The 21,334-nt window shown below is 35.7% G+C and overlaps 2 protein-coding genes, 1 non-coding gene and 1 pseudogene across 10 annotated transcripts in view; 1 reads left to right on the top strand and 3 right to left on the bottom strand.

Annotated features, from left to right (window-relative positions):
* Positions 1-21,334, top strand: part of LOC143666124 (uncharacterized) — a 43,419-nt gene that overhangs the window by 4,207 nt on the left and 17,878 nt on the right. Inside the window, exons 2-4 of one of the 3 annotated variants that reach the window (XR_013167466.1) lie at positions 32-101; positions 3,247-3,297; positions 16,090-16,220. Coding sequence is in view for 2 of the 3 variants with exons in the window: in XM_077139675.1 (XP_076995790.1) it covers positions 32-101; positions 3,247-3,297; positions 16,090-16,099 (131 nt within the window). In the remaining variant the exon portion in view is untranslated. Of the gene's footprint in view, positions 1-31; positions 102-3,246; positions 3,298-16,089; positions 16,223-21,334 lie in introns of those variants that run through there. The other 2 variants (XM_077139675.1, XM_077139604.1) reach the window with 2 other exon arrangements.
* The window catches only part of CALD1 (caldesmon 1), a 187,371-nt gene continuing 167,863 nt past the window's right edge, over positions 1,827-21,334 (bottom strand). For 3 of the 6 annotated variants that reach the window (XM_077139546.1, XM_077139469.1, XM_077139559.1), the window contains 7 exons: positions 21,032-21,172; positions 16,307-16,350; positions 16,118-16,199; positions 14,129-14,266; positions 13,579-13,674; positions 7,020-7,100; positions 1,827-4,165 (listed from right to left, as the gene is read on the bottom strand). In XM_077139546.1, the coding sequence (XP_076995661.1) occupies positions 4,157-4,165; positions 7,020-7,100; positions 13,579-13,674; positions 14,129-14,266; positions 16,118-16,199; positions 16,307-16,350; positions 21,032-21,172 (591 nt within the window). In that variant the 3' untranslated portion in view covers positions 1,827-4,156. The remainder of the gene's footprint in view (positions 4,166-7,019; positions 7,101-13,578; positions 13,675-14,128; positions 14,267-16,117; positions 16,200-16,306; positions 16,351-21,031; positions 21,173-21,334) is intronic. The other 3 variants (XM_077139538.1, XM_077139579.1, XM_077139528.1) reach the window with 2 other exon arrangements.
* Positions 7,107-13,568, bottom strand: LOC143666235 (large ribosomal subunit protein uL4-like; annotated as a pseudogene).
* Positions 11,692-11,798, bottom strand: LOC143652632 (U6 spliceosomal RNA). The gene has a single exon (XR_013160795.1). It is a non-coding gene; the product is annotated as a U6 spliceosomal RNA (small nuclear RNA).

The following is a 21,334-nucleotide window of genomic DNA, read 5'->3' as shown; positions in this document are numbered from 1 at the left end:
TATTTTATGTGTTTATCATTTCTCTTCTCAGCTAGAATAATGCAGTTGTTCCCCACAGTAAAGCCAGGCTACAATCTGTGTGAAGACCAGGTTACTTCAAGGTACTTACTTTCAGCGTACAAATCTTTGGGGTCCCAACCAAGAGCTTGGAGTAGTTTACCAAGTCCCCATCTTTGGCAATCATAAGACTTGCTTTTTTTCCCTCTAGACCCATTGTGTTGCTAAATGTGCAGCTCCTCTCTCGACTGCCTCTTATAGATCAGACAGAGGCAAGAAGGAAAAACTAACATAGAACAGATGGCACATAACAAGAATGGCATTCAAATGCAAAGATATCAATGATTACATTAAATATGAAAGACCTAAGCACTCCAGTTAAAATTCAAAGATGATCAGACTGTATTAAAAGCCAAACCAACAAGTGATATGCTTTTTAAAGGCACACATCTGAAAATATAGGATATACACAATTTGAAAGTAAAGGGATGGAAAAAGTTACACCACCTAATGCTAACCAAAGGAAAGCCAGTTTAGCAATATTAGGAAGTAGACTTTAAGGCCAAAATCTTTCCTATAAATAGATGGTTGCTTCTTGATAAAATATCAATTCACTAGGAGGATACAATGATTTTAAATTTATAAGCACCTAAAACATGGAGCTAAAAATGAAAAGCATTATTTAATAGAATTACAAGGAGACATAGACAAATCCATTATCATAGTGGTAGATTTGAACATTCCTCTCTCAGTAATTTATAGAACAAAGCAACAAAAACCATCAGTAAGGATCTAGAATGTTGGGATAACATGATTAATATACTGCACACAAATAGTCACTACACTCAAAGATCTAGTTGGGGGTACTTTCTTTCTTGTTAGGTCATCTCCTATTATGAAACTACACATTTATAATGATGAGATCTTTTTTCTCGTACATTCTACCTATTAGAACATACATGCAAGCAAGGGTAGGAAAAAAACCTGAAATATAGAAACCTATTTCTATATCACACAAAAGAATATTATATCTTTGATCTCATACCCTGAATATGCATATTGTAAAACTAATTTTTACACATCCCTATCCCTATCAGTTTGGTGTCAGTACTATTGATTATATTTTTTTCATTGGTTAATTTTCCAAATTAATTTTGATGACAATATCTTATTCTCTAAACTTATCCCTCTTGTTAGGACATAGAAGTAAGAACATATATTTTTAACAACAATTGAGTTAAATCTGTTAATCTTCTCGAAGGGAATTAGAGAGGAATCAGAGCTCTGAACCTAAATTTAACACCTTTATGAGAAGAACTTCAGATTTCAGATCAAATAATTCTTAATAAATATACAATATCACTGTGAAGAAATATTACATTTGGATTAAAATGCAAACACCAGTGCCTTGAAATAGTAAGTTTTCTGCAAATGAATGATATATACTAAATGGATAGTCTTACTATAAAAGACACTACTTTGGGGAAAACATTACTGTCCATTTCAGGAACAATAAAGGTGGTATGTTGACAGCATTGGTAGTGAGAGGGAAGATCAAAGAACAGTTAATAATTTTTTTTGAAGAATTTTTTATCCTTTTTTTTCAACCTTTTCCATACATGCTTGGTCAGTTATTACAGGAATAATTTTCGATGAGGTTTTTTTTAAAAAAATTATCTGTAATAAGTATTTCCAAAATAGGAAAAAGCTTACCTTCTAAAAAGTAAAAACTCAATCTGGAATATAGTTTTTACCATGCCATCATCTTTATTACAATAGGACATACCTCACATACGACATAGAATATGAAAATAAACGAGGCAGAGCCATTTGGAGGAATTCCATTTATTGTGGATGCATTTTCACAATATATTTGTATTGCAGCGAACAGTTATCAGTGAAAAATATCAGTTTATAAAAGTTTTAGGAATGGCAGATTCACAGACCATGCTAGTCAACTTGCAGTTTTCTCTTAAAGTTAACAAAGAGAATCATAATCAGAAAAGTAAACAAGGAATTTTTCAAAAGATTAAATCCAAACTGAAAAATAATCTACCCTAAAACTTACTCCATTCAATTACTGGAATAAAAGCCAGGATTGATGCATTCTCTTTTCAACTTTACATTTTCTAGAAAAATATAGTGATCAGGATTAGCTCTTGCTCAAAAGTACAACAAAGCAGTGTTATTTCACCATAGGCCTTAATTCAAACTTTGAGCCACTTAACTCCAGTGATGAAAATTGTTGCTAAATCAGAAACTGCATGTGAATTCTAGATCATTTTATCATAGACTCATATCTACTCTGTCAGAGAGGCATAACTTGTATAATCTTGGTGGCTTTCCTTCCTTTGACCCAGACCATGATAAAAGCTGGAGGATTCAACTACCCTACTGATTTTTGAGGAAACAGACTTTGGAAGGCAGTGGTCACTCCTTATGCCAGCTCTACCCTGGACAGCTCTTCCAGGGGAGCACTGTAGATTAGATTAGAACATAGTTATTTGGGAGGCTCCTTCAGTGTGGTAGGAATTGAGACTGAGACTAAGGCAATTTTGGTTAAGTCAACTGAGGTATGAGTTTTTATAACCATACTATATGTATATATCTATACTAGAACATTTTGCCAAAACACTGGGAACACTGGGGTACTCTTTTATCACTCACTGTGAAGTAAAAACATTTGAGGGACTAAAATAAAATCTGATATTGGGATTTTGTGTATAAAAATAGAGTCAATAAAAACTGTTGGGGGATAAAAAACTTGGAAGTTATATCTATTTTTGAAATTTCAATACATTATCCACTTATGACAAGTACCAATGAAGAATAAAAAGAGAAAAGTTTCATCTAAAAAATGTTTCACAATGTATTAAAGATGGAAGTGCTCTCATGACTCTCAGATACTAAAGTTTGCTCACTTTTCCTCTCTGTTTCCAGTCATAAGCCAAAGTTGGTCTTTATTAATACCCATATATAGAATTCCAATATGTAAAACCTCTTCACTAAAATTCTTATCTTTAAATTTTAGAGAAGGCAGACCTTGGATACCATCTAGGCCAACTTATTATGAACTTTATTGTTATGAATAAACAGATTTTGAGTTTGATCCAGATGGTGGATTTAGTAAAATTCACACTGGACTTCAAGATTGCCTTGAATTATAAGCTAAATACTACTGTTTATAGTAAATGTCAACTTATTTTGTCACATCTTATCACTCTTTTTTCCAATACTTTTTTCTTACAGGTCATTGGGCATTGAAAACACACCAATACCTATTCTGCCATGTTTCTATTGGCAAGTATGAAATATTAATATAATATTGTGATTTTTAATTTTAAAATAAGCTGTGATATTGGCTAGTTACAAGGACATACTACTAAATGTAATATCTAGCACATACAAAAGTATTCTACCATTAGTGTATTTGTATATGTGTATGCACAAAAGTACATAATCAGGTAATCTAAAATGTGGTTCAGGTTACTATCATTACCAAAGAAATACACAAAGCAACAAACCTAAAGAAATCAGTACCACTGTAAGCTAACATAATAATCCAATTTAGTATTTATCAGCATGAAAAAGTAATACCTTAACAGTATATATATTTTTAAAGACAATCATTATTGCAGGATCTCAATGGGTTACTTTCAGAAAGTGTTACAATTGCCTACTAAGATAATTTCTTCCATGCTTTATTCTAAAGTGCAGAAACAACATGACTTCTGTAGTTAAAAAACAAAACAAAACAGCAACAACAAAATGATGGTTCATTTTCCTATAGATACTGCACACATTCCTCAGGCAATCTTCAACGCAAATCTCCTTTAGTTGACTTCCAATGTGGTTGGTATCACTGTTCAGACACAGAGTTATTGATGATCAGTAGAAAAGTCTCTATTTCACAGCATGGGTTTCTTTAGAAACAGGCTCCTGTGCAAAGGCAATACTTTTACCATGAACATCTCTAGACTGTGATTATTAAATACACTGATAATATACATGAGTTTACTGGGATAATGAAAAGGAAAACAAAAGAGAATGAACCCAATTTAGTAAATCAATATAAATATAAAACAGAGCAAATTAGCTCCCTTCAACTGAGCTGGTCCAGCGTCTTGAGCGGCTACCTTGGCTTCTTTCTTGAACTGTCTCAAACCTGCTAAGAAAAGAGAGCTTTAAATTGGGAGGCTACAGTGTTTCAACCAGATGTTTTATTTTTTTTTTAAAAAAGGGATTATAATAAGAGTAAATATTTATGAAAAGGTCTATTTTTGGCATTCTATTCCAAATAGGCTCCTCCTCTTTTATTCTCCCATTTCCACTCTCTTTTTTTCTTCTTTACCTTTCCTTTTCCTCTCTTGACCTTCAGTTGTGCTCATGACAGTGAGAGTTGAGAAAGTTACTCCACTGTAAGGCAGCATATAGTGTGCCTTCCATAACAGCACAGATGACTGAAGAGCTCTGTCAGGCCAAGTCAAGGCAGCGTGGTTAAGTGGGATATGGTTATCTTTGGTTCTTTCCATTTTTATCAACAATCTCTTTCCTCCCTCCTGTCCTTCTACTCTTACCTCTGAAACATACCTTCCCTGTGGTCCTATTCTTATCCCATTTTTTCTCTCAGCTAACGCCAAACAAATCCTTGCTGAGATATTAAAAAATACTAAAGTGCTGTGTATTTGTATTTTCAAATGCAGTTATATGTTTTCATTTCAAAGGAATGATTGCATGATAAATAGTGAGTACAATATTTGGAGTTCCCTGATCAGCCACCTCATAAACTCAGCTTTGAGCCTGGTGGATATACTATTATGATTACTATAGAAAGAGTTTAGGAGTTGTGGTGGTTTGAAGCTCTATGTACCCTAGAAAAACATGTTCTTAAATCTAATCCATTCCTGTGGGTGTGAACTCATTGCAGATAGGACCTTTTGATGAGGCTACTTCAGGTAACGGGCGGCCTCCCTCATTCAGGCTGGGTTTTAATCATATTAACTGGAGTCCTTTATAAGAGTATGAAATTCAGACACAGAGAGAAAAAAAAACATAGGAAGTAAGAAGCTGAAATCAATGAAACCTGGGAAGAGAAGGAAGAGACGAGGAGATGCCACCATGTGCCTTTTGCCACTTGACCAAGATACCAAAAATTACTGACCCAGAACACCACAGTCAGAGAGAAAGCACTGCCTTGCTGATGCCTTGATTTGGATATTTTCCCAGTCTCAAGACTGTGAGCAAATAAATTCCCGTTCATTAACCTGATCCATTTCATGGTATTTAGTTAAGCAGCGTAGGAAACTAAAACAGTGGTGCATTCAGGGGAGGCATGATGGTGTGTGAAAAGTCATCCTGTCACTTTCCCACCTTATACCACTGAGTTGCAAAATTCCAAGGAGCACCTTTCATGCTGTAGTCTATGTAAGTAGTATTCTCTTGAGTTCTGTCATTCGAGACCATACATCTGTTTCACTTCCCAGAGCCCTGGCTCAGAGGAATATTATCCCCAGAAGGGTTCCATTATACCTGTAATGTTGACTATGGGCAGCTGACAGCCCCTATTCATATCAGAGACTAAACACTGGCCTGTCACTTCTGAAAGGTCAGATACCTGTGTCAGAGGAGCTACAATGACTTAGGCCAACAAAAGTCCATTTTTTGTTGTTTTTTTTTAAATACAATTCCCATCTCCCCTTCCACCAGGAGAAAAGTGTACTAACAAGGGGTTTTAAAACTTTACATTTTCTGCCGCCTATACATCCTCAATAGAAAGTAGCATGTTTAATGGTTAAGAATGCAGGTCCAGGTTAGACTGCGTGAGTGTAACTCTAGCCTTTGTTGCTAATTTGCTGTGTGACCTTGGGAAAATAACTTAATCTTTCTGTGCCCCATTTTCCTTACTAAGGAAGGAGGAACAAATGAGATAATGTAGGCTAGAAATATAGAACAGTCCCTGAAACACACAAGATGCTAATTAAGTGTTAGTGGTTTGTAGTGGTAATACTTATACGCACATTTAATATATTGGGCAATGAGTAACAAAACTGAATCTACTTAAATTAGGAAGCTGGATTAGTAGATTTTATTAGAATACAAAAGCAATAAATAACAATAGGGAAGATGGAGTAACTATTATTTAGGCAGCTGCACCAGGTTTAAGGGTGGGTACGAAGTAAGAAGGAGGAAGAAATTCTTTCACTTCAGTGAATGAATCACAGTGATTGTTTAGTTGCCCTTGAGGTGTTCTTCAGTTTTGTGTTTGCTTAAAGAAGTGCTTCTGTCTTTATAGTTCAAAAGTGACCCTTAAACAGACTGTTCAAATCTTACTTATTGCCAGTCTGTGGTTTCTCTATGTTTAAAATTTTCCTCCTACTAAAGGAGAAGCCTGAACTATTACTTGAAATGAAAAAGGGCTGCAAATAAGAGTTGTATGAACTTCTTGCCCAACCAGGGTTCCAATTTGTACTAAAAGCATTTTTAGATATTGTCCAGTGCCCCCTTTTGAAAGATGAAATACCCTCTAATCAGAAGAGCAAAAGTAAAAGGTGAATCCTAGCATTCTCAGTTAGTTTTCATATGGTAGCAAATTTTGCATTACTCTTAAACATTAGGCAACCCTGAGTTCTAGGGGCTGGCAATGTAAGCTCCTAGAGTGGTTCCAGGAAGCAACTTTGGAATTACCCAGAGAAATAAAAGCTTTTCCCTAGGTGATCTTAAAATGGCTGTTGCTCCAAATCTGAACCTTGTGAGGAAATGCAGACATGGATGGAACATAGAACACTCCTAGCGCTTGGTGTAGATCTGTCTTACTGGGAGCCATTCCACGACAAATTGGTGATGCTGGAAGCTCCATGAAACTCTGCCTTTTACTGGGCTATGTACTGTTTTTTTTAGAAACTGTTGGTTACAAAGGCAAGGATCTGTGGATCAGTGATACTTTTTATTTGACCCAGGACATCATACTGCAGGATATATCAGAACAATTAATTTATGAAATACTAAACCTCCCAGTAGATTACCTTAGTGGGAGAAGTGACCTTATCCACAGATTGCTTTTCCCAGAGGTTCCGCTTGTTGGATACATCTCCTGGCCTCAAGTCCTAATGAAGAGAATACAGAAAGAATAGGTAGGTGGACATTCACATTTTCTGAATCCATGTAAACAGATCACCACATCCATTGTTTATTTGATTCAATTTGTGGTTAAATACCCTTTTCTCCCACTAATCTGAAATAGGTAGAATTGAAAGAGGCATTGATTGGGGGTTTTGTTTGTTTAACATTGACCTGTCTTATGATATGACAATGGCCTAGGAACTACAGCATTTGGGTCCTTGCCCTTCAACAAAGACTTACCATTTCTTGATCAGTAAAACTGGAATATAAATCTATTTAAAATAATATAGCACAATTCTAATTTTCTATGCTCTTGGAAGTAAATAAAGTATGTTATTTGTGGATTTAATAAGCATTTCATCCCTTGCAGATTTACTTTCTTTGGGACTCTTCCCATGCTCACTAGCCCTTACCACTTTATTGCATGCCAGCCTGACTTCCGACTGCTACCACTGCATTTCTTTGGCTGAAAGATTTCTTTGGCTACAGCTACTTACTTTGTCTGCTCAAGAGACAGGCTGGAATTCAGAGAGTTCATTTCCCCAGGAGCAGTCCTCAATCTAATGAGGGCTGATGCAAAAAGCTTCAGATAGATAACTCTGAAGCACCCAACAGTGGCTTACAGAGTTTTTCCATGTGGGTGACTAGCCTGATAGCATATTCTTTAATGGTTGTCTTCTATTCCTTGTCTCCTACCTGTGGTGTTTTCTTCTTCAAAGTAAACTACTCACTTGAGTCATTGTCTTAGGGTCTGCTTCTGGGAAACCTAAACTAAAACGTTTTTCTAACTATACTTTCCTCAGACTAAAATCATTTGTGGTGCCTGAGGGGCAAGTGAATAACTCAAAAGTGTTATCAACAGAACTTAGCCAAAAAAGTAAACATTTGCTACAAATTATACACATAAGAGAAATCAACAGTTGATGAAATATATAAGAACATGTGGAAATCTTAGGAAGGAAACATTAAAATATGATCAATAACAGTGATATAGTTTTGAGTCTTGACTTACTACCTCATAATTAATTTGGCTAAAATAACGATCAAATTTCTGTTTCCATTTCCTTTCCTTCTAATATTTACTTATGATTAGTAGTTGGCAAAAAGGTAGTTTGTGGAGAATATATGTGTTTTACCGAAATAGTAATGCTTATTTTGGCAACCCTTATGTCATTAGAAAGGTAAAGCTAATAGTAATTTCATTTATCCACAGTCTAAAATAGACTGGTATAAATGGACATATTTCTAATTGATAGTATTGAAATCTGAACATATGAAAACGCACTGGTTAAATGGTATATTGTGAAGCATTTTAAATTTGCCTTAATCTTACTGAGTTTCCAGATTTTCACTGTGGTGTGAGTTCCTGATATTCTACTAGAGAGCTATACCTATTTAACTTGGAACCATTAAGCAACAAATTAGATTGTTTTTGAAGAATTCTACTCCATTTGCCAGTGTAGGTAGAAGCTGCCAAATTGTCTGGAAGGCTGATTTAAAGTTTGGAAACTATAATTAGGTACATGTTGGTGCACGCTCTGGAAAGTGGCTAATATCACTTGATTTATTTGATTCACAAAAACCAAAATATTTGTCTTTCTGATGACTGTTCTTTTACTTAAGAAAATGGATTGTATTTCCCTTAAATCCTATGATCTTTTGAGATCACTTAAATAATTTCAAGAGTAAGAAAATATTAACATCCAAGATATAAGTTGGCATTAAATAAAAGAGGAAATATAAATGAAATTACCTGACGAGACTACATTTTAGAGAAAGACCCACTCCAGGAGAAGAAGGGAGAATGAAGGTAGGAGAAGCAGGTTTCCAATCAACCAGAGACCAAAGAGTGAAGAAGAGAAGTCAGCTGAGAAAGACAGTGCTGGTGGATTTTTTTTAAACAAAAGAAAGACAAATTAGAATTTTAATCACTGTGTAACGTGGTTTAGAAACAAAGAACAATCAGATAAAACAGACATACTCAGAATTGAATTCCAGATACAAAACTATACTGAAATTCTATAAATTCTATCCACAAATAGCAGACATTCTAGAATCAAATCAGGTATAAATCAATGTTTATTTTTACATAAATTAATTTTGGGGGACCCCAAATGATATTGATTTGACCAATTATTTTGAGCACTTCTAAGTAGCAGCATATATGAAAATTATTACCTAACTACTGGCAGAGAGTAGTTGCTCTCTTCAGTGAGTTTTAAAACTCAACACTTGAATCCTGTGGATTACTTTTTTTCTTCTGGGGGTTTTACTAGTTAAGGGCCATTTTGGTGAAAAAATGTTCCTCTGATTTGTTTTAATGGACACATTCCACACATCTGTGAGCACAAGCCTAGACTTTCTCCTCTGCCTAATATATGTCAAGGATTATAACGAGGGGCTGTCAAGGGGCTGAGAATAAATTGCCTCTGGTCCAAAATCTGAAACCATTTTGGGACTCCTATTTGTTATCTTCTTTAAGGAATCTTCTGAATATTCTGGGCTCAGGCTCAGTCTGACCCAAGTCCCAAGGCTTTGAAATTCAGAGGCTGTGAATGGCCAGGTTAGAAATATAAATGCATGAAGAGGCTTGGTGTAAGAAAACAAGGTGAAGAGGAAATCAACAAATTCAAGAATGCATGCCCTACATATAAAAAAATGTGCTAAATTTTTAATTAAAAAAAAAGAAATAAAGCACTATGGTATGGACCCAACCAAACAGGTCTGTATGCTGTATTTAGCTGCAGACCCCCAACCTAAGACCCCTGGACTAGATCAAGGATTCCTGCTTGACCTAGCTTTCTAAGCTGCCTTACCTGGACTTATTAACCTTTTGCCTATTAACCTTCAGGCATTTGTAGGATCCCTTCCAGCATTTTCTGCATTACTAAAATTTCACTTTTTTTCCTGCTGGACTCATGGTATTTAGGAGTTACCCTTCTGAATTACTGGGTTGTAAGTCATGTCCTTTCCCAAAGAGAATGCCATGTTGTTGTTCGTACTTGAGGTGTGATGCTTGGTCTAAAATATAGGTTACTACTCCCATTGAAATATGCACAAAGCTTAAAGTTACTTATTCAGTATATTCAAGCTGGGTTTTTGTTACATCAATCGTATATTGCTTTTTTCTAACCTGGCTATCATGCAGGAAGCCACAGTAGCCTACACAAACCAATGGAGCAAGGGAAGGAAGAGATCAGCAAGATTTATACTAAGTCATGGTATTCTTTCTTTCCTTTCATTCTTCCCCCTTTTGTAGATGGTCTAGAAAATTACATTTTGAATAGTAGGTTAAGCAGGCAATGATTTTGTAATTTTCCTATAATACTCTTTTGTGTTCTCAATTTTAGGAGGTTGCCCATAAGTCCAGAAAATGGGTTGTCTCGTAGAAACCTTCACATGTATACCTATTGTAATGATAACCGAATTTAATCTTTTTTACACTTTCATTATGATGAGATAGAGATAATGGAAGACTAATCAGTTAAAATCTTGATAGTCTTGGACAAAATTTATGTGTATGATCTGTTACAGAAATGAAATAGATCACAAATATGGTGAATGTAAAAAAATGAGTATCTACTAATTACTGCCTAACAATGTGTCATACTCATCAAGAGGAAAACTTATATGTCTCTCTTTATCTTTGAATATCCTGAGAGTTATTCAATGGACCTAACAATTTCCTGAACTTGTATTTTAATCTCACATTTTGGGGAGAGTCTTTATATTTCACTAGGTTTTCAAAGGGGTCCATAATTCAAAAAGGTTAATAGTCATTGGTCAGGAGCCACAAAACATATAAATTGCCACTTCTTTTTTGTTGTTGTTTGCTTGTTTGTTTTTCTTTTCACAGCCTCTTTGATCTGGTCTTTATTCAAAATAAGCTGTCTAAAATGATTTGACTTTTATCATTCCAGCTGCTGGTTTCTTGATAGCTGCAATCTTCTTTCCCACCAAGGCATCTTAACACCAACAGCCTTCTTTTCTCCTTTTTTCCCTACTATAGGTGTCTTTCTTGGAATCCCCTTCTCATTGAATTTGGCCTCTAGTGTGGCTGCTCCTTTATTCACCCTGAGTTTGTGATTCCTGGCTTGACAAAGAATGGTGTTTTAACACATAGGCTTTGCATATGGGTTTAGTTTCAACATCATTCTCAGGTTTTTCAGTGGGTTCTTCTTTAGGACTCAGGGATAAATCTTCTTGCATGGTACTTGGAGGGCTCTTTGAATCTTTGGGTTTTTCAAGATTCTGCTGAGGTCTGTATTCATCATCTTGTGCTTGGGAAGGTTGTAGTTACTCTTGAGGGAGGCAGCTTTATGCCAAGTGCCATACAGGTCATCTAACTTGCAGAAAGCATTTTCAGTTCAAATGCAGAAATGTCCCAAATGCTCATCAGGAGCAAGATTCAACATGTTTAGCCTGCTTACATTAAGCAGAGTAATTCCAGGCCTTGATGATACCATTGTCCTCATGACAGATGATGCATGGTCCCCTAACTGGGTATGTGACAGTTTCTCATTTTGCCCTTGCCAGCTCTCATCTGCTGAGAGGCATACTGCTTTTTTTTTTTTTTTAAATATGGAATGCTTCACGAATTTGCATGTCATCCTTGCGCTGGGGCCATGCTAATCTTCTCTGTATCGTTCCAATTTTAGTATATGTGCTGCCGAAGCGAGCATGGCACAGTGCTTTTTGATATCATTCTAGGCCTTGAGCTTCTTAAGAAGGCTTGGTTTTCTTGCAGTTTTCAACGTTATCTTGACCACCAAAGGAAGTTCAGGAACTTCCTCAATTCAATGACCTTTAGACATGGCCAGTGCTGGTAAGGCTAAGTCATCCAGAGCACAGCAGACAGCATATCGCTTCTATGTTGTGTTCACTCTACGGTGCCATAGACACCATGTTTTGGTTGGTGTGAACATGCGGCCTCCACAACACATATTACCAAAAGCACCCTGGCCAGATCAGCAAGTCCCATTGCCTTGAACCCTGGGAATTTGAGCCACAGCTCTGCCAGTGCCCCAGGACCTGCTAACTCAAACTCACCAGTTTGATGACTTGTGAAATCACTGACAGCAGAAGGCTGTCTTTTGTTTTTGTAAAGTTGGTGTAAACAAAGTTCACAACATCCAGTCTAATGAGAGCCTTGAACACAGCAAAGTAACATTTTTTTTTGCCAACATTTTTGCCAGCTGACTCCCCCTTTTCAGAGGACACCAACATCAGTGGATAAGCACACACCATGGTGGGGCACGCAGCCCAGTGGCACCTGCTGGAAAAGCTTGTTGTTTGTTGTTTTTAAAATAACTTCTACTCTTCCTATCCCATGAGTGATGGGAACACTTGAGACATGAAAGAGCACATAATTTTGGGGTATGATCTCTCACCTTGACTGTCTCCCCTTTCCTCTATCCACTGCTAGAGAGAGAAAGAATATTTTCAGTATATCAAGATTTTCCTATTGTAAATTGGGTTTAGGTTAGTTTACACCTCCTGTAAGCCCTAATGCAAAGAATCTAAGTCTGAATATTTATATATAGAGCAGTTGTATGTGATTAATTCTCAATGGCACAGAGGATTTAGAAAGCTTTTATCCTTCCTCTGGAATGAAGTGGTTATGACAGTTGGTTGTCAGCTCCCTTGAGCACCAACAGTGCTATAAATTTAAGCCAACCTGACAGAGAAAGCTCACCAATATACAGTGGGGAGCCTGATTTCTGGATTACAATGATAGATGTAAGGCAATTATATATATATAATTTAATATATATATAAAATATATATATATACTATATTTATATATATATAGTGAAATATATATATTCAATGAAAAAGTTCCAAGAATTTTTTTATAGTAAGACAGCTACCTTTCTATAAGAAATTTCTAGGTTTCCAAAAATAACATTCATAATCACTTTTCATTTTGTAATGACTTAAAGCCTTTGGAGGTTTGACAACAAAATTAAAGTGATTTCAACAACTCAATAACTCTATTTTTACTCCAAGTTAAAGAAATTAGGCAAATTAGGAGATATGGGTTTAAAACAGCCAATATACACATTCTTTTGGGAATGATTTTACAGGTGGTCTTGACAGATAAGTGGCCAAACTAATTTGACATTTTCATTTTTAAATTCATATGCATAATTTGTAGAATTGGAGCTAAACAAATAGATCAGAAAATATATGAAATTGAACTGCTTCAACATTTTGGTCCACTGCTCTTCCCTGATAGGGTGTAGAGGAGATTACTTGGTTCCATTTCACCCTTTTGGATAATTGTGGCAAGGGTGCTCAGGGTGTTCTCTCTAAACTTGAACACTTCCTTATTTGTCATTAAGCAGTGACAGCAAAGGACAGGAGCACTGTCTTTCCCAGTCAAATAGACTGAATGCATGTTATTTTCTGCTGGAGGTTAGGAGATTATCAAAAAAATCCAGAAAGCCCAAAGCTACTTACAGAAGGTTTGGGAGCAGGCGACTTGTTCCCATCTGGGGTTTTAGTTAGCCATTCATTGATGCGGCTGGAAACCCCTACTTTCAAGCCAGCAGTTTCCTGCAGAGTCAATAATCCAAGATATTAGAGAAAGAGATAAATTTGGCCTAGAAAGAGATCTTCAAAGCAACTTGAAAATACCATTAAATATTTTTGCACAACTATCATATAACACTAATCTATTGGCCCCAAATATTTAAGATTTTGAGTAAAATATCCTTAAAGTTGATATTGAAAGACTATGTTAATTTGTTTACTTTTTCCTGCACCCCACCTCACCCCAAGGGTTGAAAATTATTTTCTGGCACTTTATTTAGAGTACTGTGGCCAGAGAACAGTATATAATCTAGCTTATGAACACATTCTCTCTGAGCTTGCTTTGGCAGTCATTGCAAAAGAAAGTAAGAATTGTACTTTCTTCACTGCTTTTTTTTGACTAATGTGATTTCCTAAAACAAAGTTAAAAGAAAAAAGCTACCCTTTCAAACTTACAGGTCAAAAATCTTATGTTCACCTTATTTGGTGTGCCTGGAGCAGTGGGGGATGAAAACACATTGCCTTTCTCCCACATGCTCTTGATGTTGCGAACGCCTTCAGCAGGAACAGGAAGGTCCGAAGCTGCTGGCTTCACTGTTTTTGCAGTTTTTGTTCCCTGAAATAAGTGAATTATTTTTAGGTTTGGTGCTGAGTTTTCCTTATAAAATTATGGCAAACTTGTCTTCCCCAACCATATTATTTAAAAAATTCATTGTGTAAACACCTTTGCCAGAAATGAGAGACATTTCTGTTGTGAAATTATTCTGATGACCTATAATTTGGCCTCAAAATAGACCATATTATTTAGGTCAGAGGCCTTTCAAAAACGAAGTATCCTTTTTCTTGCAACCTACTTGTTAAGGCGATATTCTACTTCATTTCTTCAAATGATATTTTATTTAAATGCCTACTGAGGGCCACCATGCCAGGCTCTGGGGAAATAAGTGGTGTGCGAGAAAGCTACAGTGAACTTACATTTTAATAGGGGAGAAAGATAGTAACTAGTGACACAATTACTTATGTAAAATTCTGGTAAGTGCTATGAAAGAGAAATGTAGCACCAAAAGAACATATAACAGGAGAATAATACTTAGTTTGGGGGAGCAACAAAGGCTACCCAAGGAAGTGACATTTAAACCCAATCTGAGGAGACTTTAAGTGGCTAGGTGAAGAGGAGAAGGAAAATGCATTCCATGCAGAGTTAACAGCATATGCAAAGGTCCTGAAGCAGATAAGCTACATGAGAATAAAGTAGAAAGAGGAAAGAACAATGTGAGGAAGAAAGGTGTGCATTCCAGCAGTAATCATAGCAAACCTAGAATCATGCACAGTGTCTCCTACTCCAGCTTTGTGACCAGTGACATATGTTACTAAGTTGACCAGCCAAATTTAGTTAGCCAACAAATGGTAAAGGGCGCCATTGTTGTCCTTGGCATAGAAAAAAACTTACTAGATTATGTAACGCCTATAGTCAGAGTCATGGCTTCATTAGCTCTATGCTTTGATCACATGGCCACAGAAAATATCTACCTGAAATTTGTCTTATATTTTAGTTGACATTTTTGATCTTGTGAATAAAAATCCACTCTTTAATATTTGAACTTGATCATTCATTTAATAAAATCATCCAGGACCCCCCTCATATTTCTTCACATCATTGGTTTATAAACTATATCATAGATATCTCTTCTCAAGAGGAGAAAATCAAATCAAACTGATCCAGTTACTTCACAGTGGGTACTCTGGTATGTAAGAAGGTGAAAACCAACTATAGTCTATCTTAGGATAGACCAAAAATAGGACAGATAAAAAACAGGATCACATTTTGTTCAATGGAAATCTACCCTCTTAATGCTTTCTTACTTGCAAATATACATTCTTTCCAAATAGAGAAAAACTCCCAGGTCAGCTAGGTGGAAAAAAAATTAGGTAGATAGATACATAAAGCTAAGGTCCTTCAGATATGAAACAACCAACTTGGAACTGATGATGATTAAACCTGGGCTGGCTATTACCTTTATATTATTTTATGGTACTACTTTTATTTGATAACAGTTTTTATAAGCAAAAGAGGATTAACCAAGATTGTAAGGAATCTGTTTAAACCACATATGGGAAGACATTTTATTAGGAATGAAGTATATCAAAGATATACTTTTGAACATACAGATAAACAATATAATAGCAATAAAAAAGAATAACTCCATTAAACAATAGCTCAGGCTGAAAGTAGTAAAGTATAAATTTTTAAAAGCTCTTTTATAGTTTGTCTTTATTACTATCCCCATAACTATCTTTATTACTTTACTATCCTCTATAAGTTCAGCATACAATAAAGCATCATTAATATTCTAGCACTAAAGTGGCTACTGTTATTGAGTATTGTCCTAAGTGTTTCTATGATTTTCTACATAATCAGAGCCTATTTCTCTTTGATAGGGGACAGTAACGTGAGAACAATACTCACCTCAATTGCACTGGTATATTGCTCCAGTCTGCTGTCAATCTTGGACACCACTGCTGCTTGATGAGTTGATTTGACACCACTGCTAAATAAATACATACATATGTATATATATACATACATACAAATATGAGAATCTTTCTGTGCATATAATAGTTCATGATTTGCAATTGAGCAATTAACCATGTTTACCTTTTCTGCACAGACTTGTTCAAAAATTCTGCTCGCTCTTCTATCTAGGAATTGAAAAAAGAACAGTTAATATGTTCTGCTCATAAACAGCCCATGCTACTATCTTCCTTGATCCTGGTCGAACAAAAACCAGTTAGCACGTAACTAAAGAGGGTATTAGGAAGGGGCAATAATAGGATGTTGTGTATAGCAGTTCTGTTAGCGAGGAAAACTATAAGGTATTTGATAGTGACATTTAGGGGTCAAAGGTAGGATTGAAAGAGAACAGAGAAAGTATATAGAGAAATATGAACTTTTGGAGGCAAATTAATGCCCAGAGAGAAGTAGAAAAAAGTGCCTCTGGACACCTCCAGATGTGTCTCTGGACCAAATAAGTCCTGAAATGCAGAGGAACCAGCCTCTCCAGAACAGCAACCAGTTCCATCCCACTATCCCATATTATTGACAGCCTCTTCCAACATGAAAAAGTTAGAATGGGCATAGCCTAAATACCCCTAAAGAGTGGGAGAAAGATCAAAGGTGGTGGTGGAGTTATACAGAGAAGATGGGGTTTAACAAAAGAGCATGATTGCTGAATCATTATATTATATCTTTTAGTCTCCAGTATCTTAGAGTAGCTAGAAGTAAAAACTTATATTTGTGGAATTGTAACCCATACCAAACTGCACTCTGTTCTAGAACTAATTGTTACGACGTGCTTTGAAATTTACTGCTTTTTTGTATATATGTTATTTTTCACAAAAAAGAAAAAAAATTGTGATGATAAATGCACAGTTATATGATGATATTGTGAACTACTGTATATTTTGGATAATTACATGGTTTTGTGAATATATAATACATATCAATAAAAAATAAAAAAATCAATATGGGCTATGGTTAAGGGGGAAAATGTGACTATGGAATAATATAAATAGCAAAATTCCTAATATGACCATAATAATAGTTTTTCAAAAATGCATACTGTTACCTTTTAGGATATATTTATATGAGTATAGACATACTATGCTATTTAATAAATTTTTTCTCAAACAGTTTTAAGTATATATTTGGTATGTAATAAAAGTGAATAAGGAAGATAACTAGGAAATGTGAATTATTCACTTATTGCTAGGCTGATTTCCATATTTGGTAGCTGTCAGGCCTACTGCTGAACTTAATTTGTCCTGCAATGGAAAAGATGGGAGGAAGGGTAAAATGAGGATCAGCCACAGCTCCTTAGTAATAACTGAGGCCTTCCAAGAATCCCATTTTAGCCCATGTGGGAAATAAGAAAACCCAAAGAAACTGAGAGGCATATGTGCTGTTGGCAGTCCAGTAGTATTTAATGGATTTATTATTCTCCTTCCTTAAAAAAAAAAAAAAGCTGGGGAAGCTCTTTTTGCCACAACTAATGCTGCTAATAGAACATATTTTACTGAAACTGTACCACTCAAGTTCAAATGTTCTTTATAATTTAGCAAATAACTGTTGACTCCTGTGATATTCAAATCCTGACTGGAAATACTGTCGTCAGCCACCTATCACCAGGGCAATTATCATCAATATCAGCAAATAATGAAACTTTCTTTGCATGTGCTAAATCAAAGGTTCTGTTTAGTCTGGAGTAGATGTGCCTTGTCCAAGACAACCAAGGAAGCTACTAGACACTAATCCCCGAGGCTGGGGTGGTTGAGTGTCCACCTACAGTCCTCTGAGACTTAAGGGACTCTAGGCTGGCTGCCTGGGACTCATGGACTATTATTAATAAATACCACTAAACTTTAGGAAAATATACTTCACTCCTATTATCAGTTGAATGACATTTTTATACACGTTAATGAGAGCACTTCATTCTTTACAATGATTTCTTACAAAAAATAAAAACGAACTCTATTTTTAAAGAAATTTATGCAAAAAAGTGTTATAGATAGTCCAGAGTTTATAGAATAAGGGGGATGAATACAGCAAATCTTCTTTTCCTGATTTTAATTATAAACTCAGAGGTATATTTCTGTAGAAAAAGTTCCCAGTTAAATAAGATAAAATGTTTCGGAATGCACTTTGAATATTTCCCATCCATCCATCTATCCATCCTACTTATAACCCTGTCAGCCAAACAGCCAACCAAAAAATTATATAATGCGATCTAGTACATAAAGATGAACACCCAAGGATGAATAAGACAGGGCCCCATCCCTTAAAAAGCACAGAATTTAGTAAGGAAGACCAGTAAATAAGTATAAATTAACATATAAATATAAATATTTAAAATTCAATGGTAGGTACCATATTAAAGGTAATAAAAAAAATGCTATGATATAGGGGAAGTGACTGGGGGAGTTGGAGAGTTTTCCATAGTTTTGACATTTGAGCCTAGTACTACAATTTGTATAGTTTCATAAATAAGTGAAGGTTATATGAAAGTGAGGGTGGGAATGCATGAATTAGGGGAGGGAATATTTCTAGCAGAGCAAACACATGTACAAAGACTTGGGAAACCAAGAGGCTGGTAGAGTAGAGGGATTGAAGAATGAAGAAAGTTCAGCATCGTGGGAGTATAGAGGTCCGCTGAAGGTGAGTGGCAGAGGCAAGACTGGCTCTTAGTAGCACTTACAGCATCTCTCTGATTCAGGGATCATCTTTCTAACCTTGGCCATCAGAGGGGCTCTCAGACTCCTCCTCCTTTATATCTCTTACAGCTTGACTTTTTTATAACATTTTATCAGGAGGCACCATCCATTTACTGAAGCACTTTTGTTGAAAAATACCTCAACTTTTTGGCTCTAGGTGATGTCACAATTTGCACTGCATTCGTAAATTCAAAGTTCTTTACATGGAGTTTAACGTAGAAAACTAGTTTTTCTGAAGACCAAGAGGTGGCAGTGTTGTCCCGATAAAATTCAGAAAAAAGACACTATTCTTAGAAAATAGGCGTTCTCTGCACACTTCATCCATATTTGAAAAACGCCAATATTTGAAAAACAATATGAAAACAATTTTAAAAGCTATTTTAAAAATTTAAAAGCTATTTTAAAATTTATTCTTTGTGTGTATCATGTAAAAAAAAACATTCACTGCTAACATTTAACTATGAGAAGCCAGGTTCAATTCCCAGACAAGGAATAAAAGTCTTAAGAAATTCACATAACATGCTAGTTTATAATATTTTGAGGTCAAACACAAAATGTTTTTCCTCCTACTGGCATTCTATAATGTTAGTTTGTATATAAGTTGCTTTATATAAGTTGTAGAGCCAAGAGTCCCAACAGCTACAGGAATTCAATGATAGCAATATGAAATAGAGAACAGCAAGTTCTTCAAGGCAAATACCATGGAGAAATGCACTAGATTGTTCCTGAATGCATGCTTCTACTGTAGAGAAAATAAGAATGTTCTGATCTTTTCTATTACTCTCTACTTTAATTGATTGCTCACACCTGCCTCCACCAGAAGGACTAAATAAAATGGCTTCCTAGGAATACTAGATGAAATGGGAAACCAGAAGCCCTCCAAGGACAGACCAGAGAAGTAAGTTGAGAAATATGGTAAAGAGGAGATATTTGGAAAGGAGAAATATGGGCTCTAGTTTCTCCTGAAAAAAAGAGTAGAGATTGGAAGACTAGAAGATTACTACTTTCTTCATGCTACCAAAGAAAACTTAGCATAGGTGGGATTTTAAGGAAAGCAGAAACAGAAAATGTGGTTTTCTTCAAGTATTGGTCAGCCATGACCTCAACTGGGAACTGTCTTGACTCTGGGGGCTGCACAGAAATCACCTGAACTGAGGAAGTTTTTTGCTTTTCTGCCCTTTCTTCTAGATGAGGGATCTGCTGCTATGACCCATTTGCCCATGGGTTTAACATGGTGTTTTCACACAGGTCCCAAACTACGAATGATTTTCACATTTTGTTCAATGGTTGGAAAAAAGCCAAAAGAACAATATTTTGTGACATGGGAAGATTATATGAAATAAAGAAATATCTAAATAAATAAAGCTCATATACTCCACAAAGTTAAAAAAAAAAGATAAAGCACAAAAAAGATACTATGCTGGATGCTCAATAAATGTTAATCCTCAAAACAAATTATATATTAGAAAATAATGACAGATTGATTATCAATAATAGATAGTACTTTCTTGAATCTGCTGTACCTTTCCCTATATCTTAACCTTTCATCACCTTGACTCAGAGCCTTCCTGCTCCTTCTCTTCTCTCTTGGCACCACTTATATCCGACATCAATTAGGAGCTGTGTGCCATGAAGACCAATCTCATCTTGGCAAAGGATCCTATCCAAGTAACATTTCACTCCCTCCCAAGATGATAGTATTAAAATTTGAACCTGGATCATTTCCAGTTGACATGATTTAATAAAGACCAAGAAAAAATGAAGAGCTAGTAGCAGGAAAAGCAGCTTAAACTTTTATAACATACTTGGCCGTTTTATAAACTTTAAATGTTTCCATTCAACTGCTCAAAGCAATAAGGCACATGGAGAGCATGGATCAGTGAAATGTAGAGATAATCACAAAATGTTATTTTAATTTATACCAAGCACTTACTAAATAACATATATAAATGTCACCATTTTCTTTTTCTCCCTTCCATTTGTTGGAAGCAAAAAGAAGCTATGAAATGGCTGAAAGAAGAATAGCAAAAAGATCAATCAAAGACCTTGAATAATCAATAACTAAACAAGGAGATACATCAAGTTGTTAATAAATATTGGCTGGAAAAATTACCTTGAGAGATGAACCTTTAGGAGTGAAACACTTGAATGGCTTCTTGTCATCTGATAAGCCATCTTCTGGCAGTTTCTGGCGTTTCTCAGCAGCTTCGGCTCTTCGCTTTTCAATCTCTTCTTTTAGCCTTTTCTTCTCTTCCTGAGAGAAGGGTCAAGTAACAAGGACAGCAATAACAGATTGAAGCCAAAAGAAAAGAGAGAGCGCTGTAAGGGGAAGAGCACTAGCCCAAGAGGCAAAAAACCCAGGTTCTAGACTATATAATGCTACTTCCACATAAGTGATCACTAGAGGTTAAGCCTG

The sequence above is a fragment of the Tamandua tetradactyla genome, chromosome 1 (genome assembly GCF_023851605.1).
Source record: "Tamandua tetradactyla isolate mTamTet1 chromosome 1, mTamTet1.pri, whole genome shotgun sequence".
Classification (NCBI taxonomy): Eukaryota; Metazoa; Chordata; class Mammalia; order Pilosa; family Myrmecophagidae; genus Tamandua; species Tamandua tetradactyla.
This window is presented reverse-complemented; position numbering and strand designations above follow the sequence as displayed.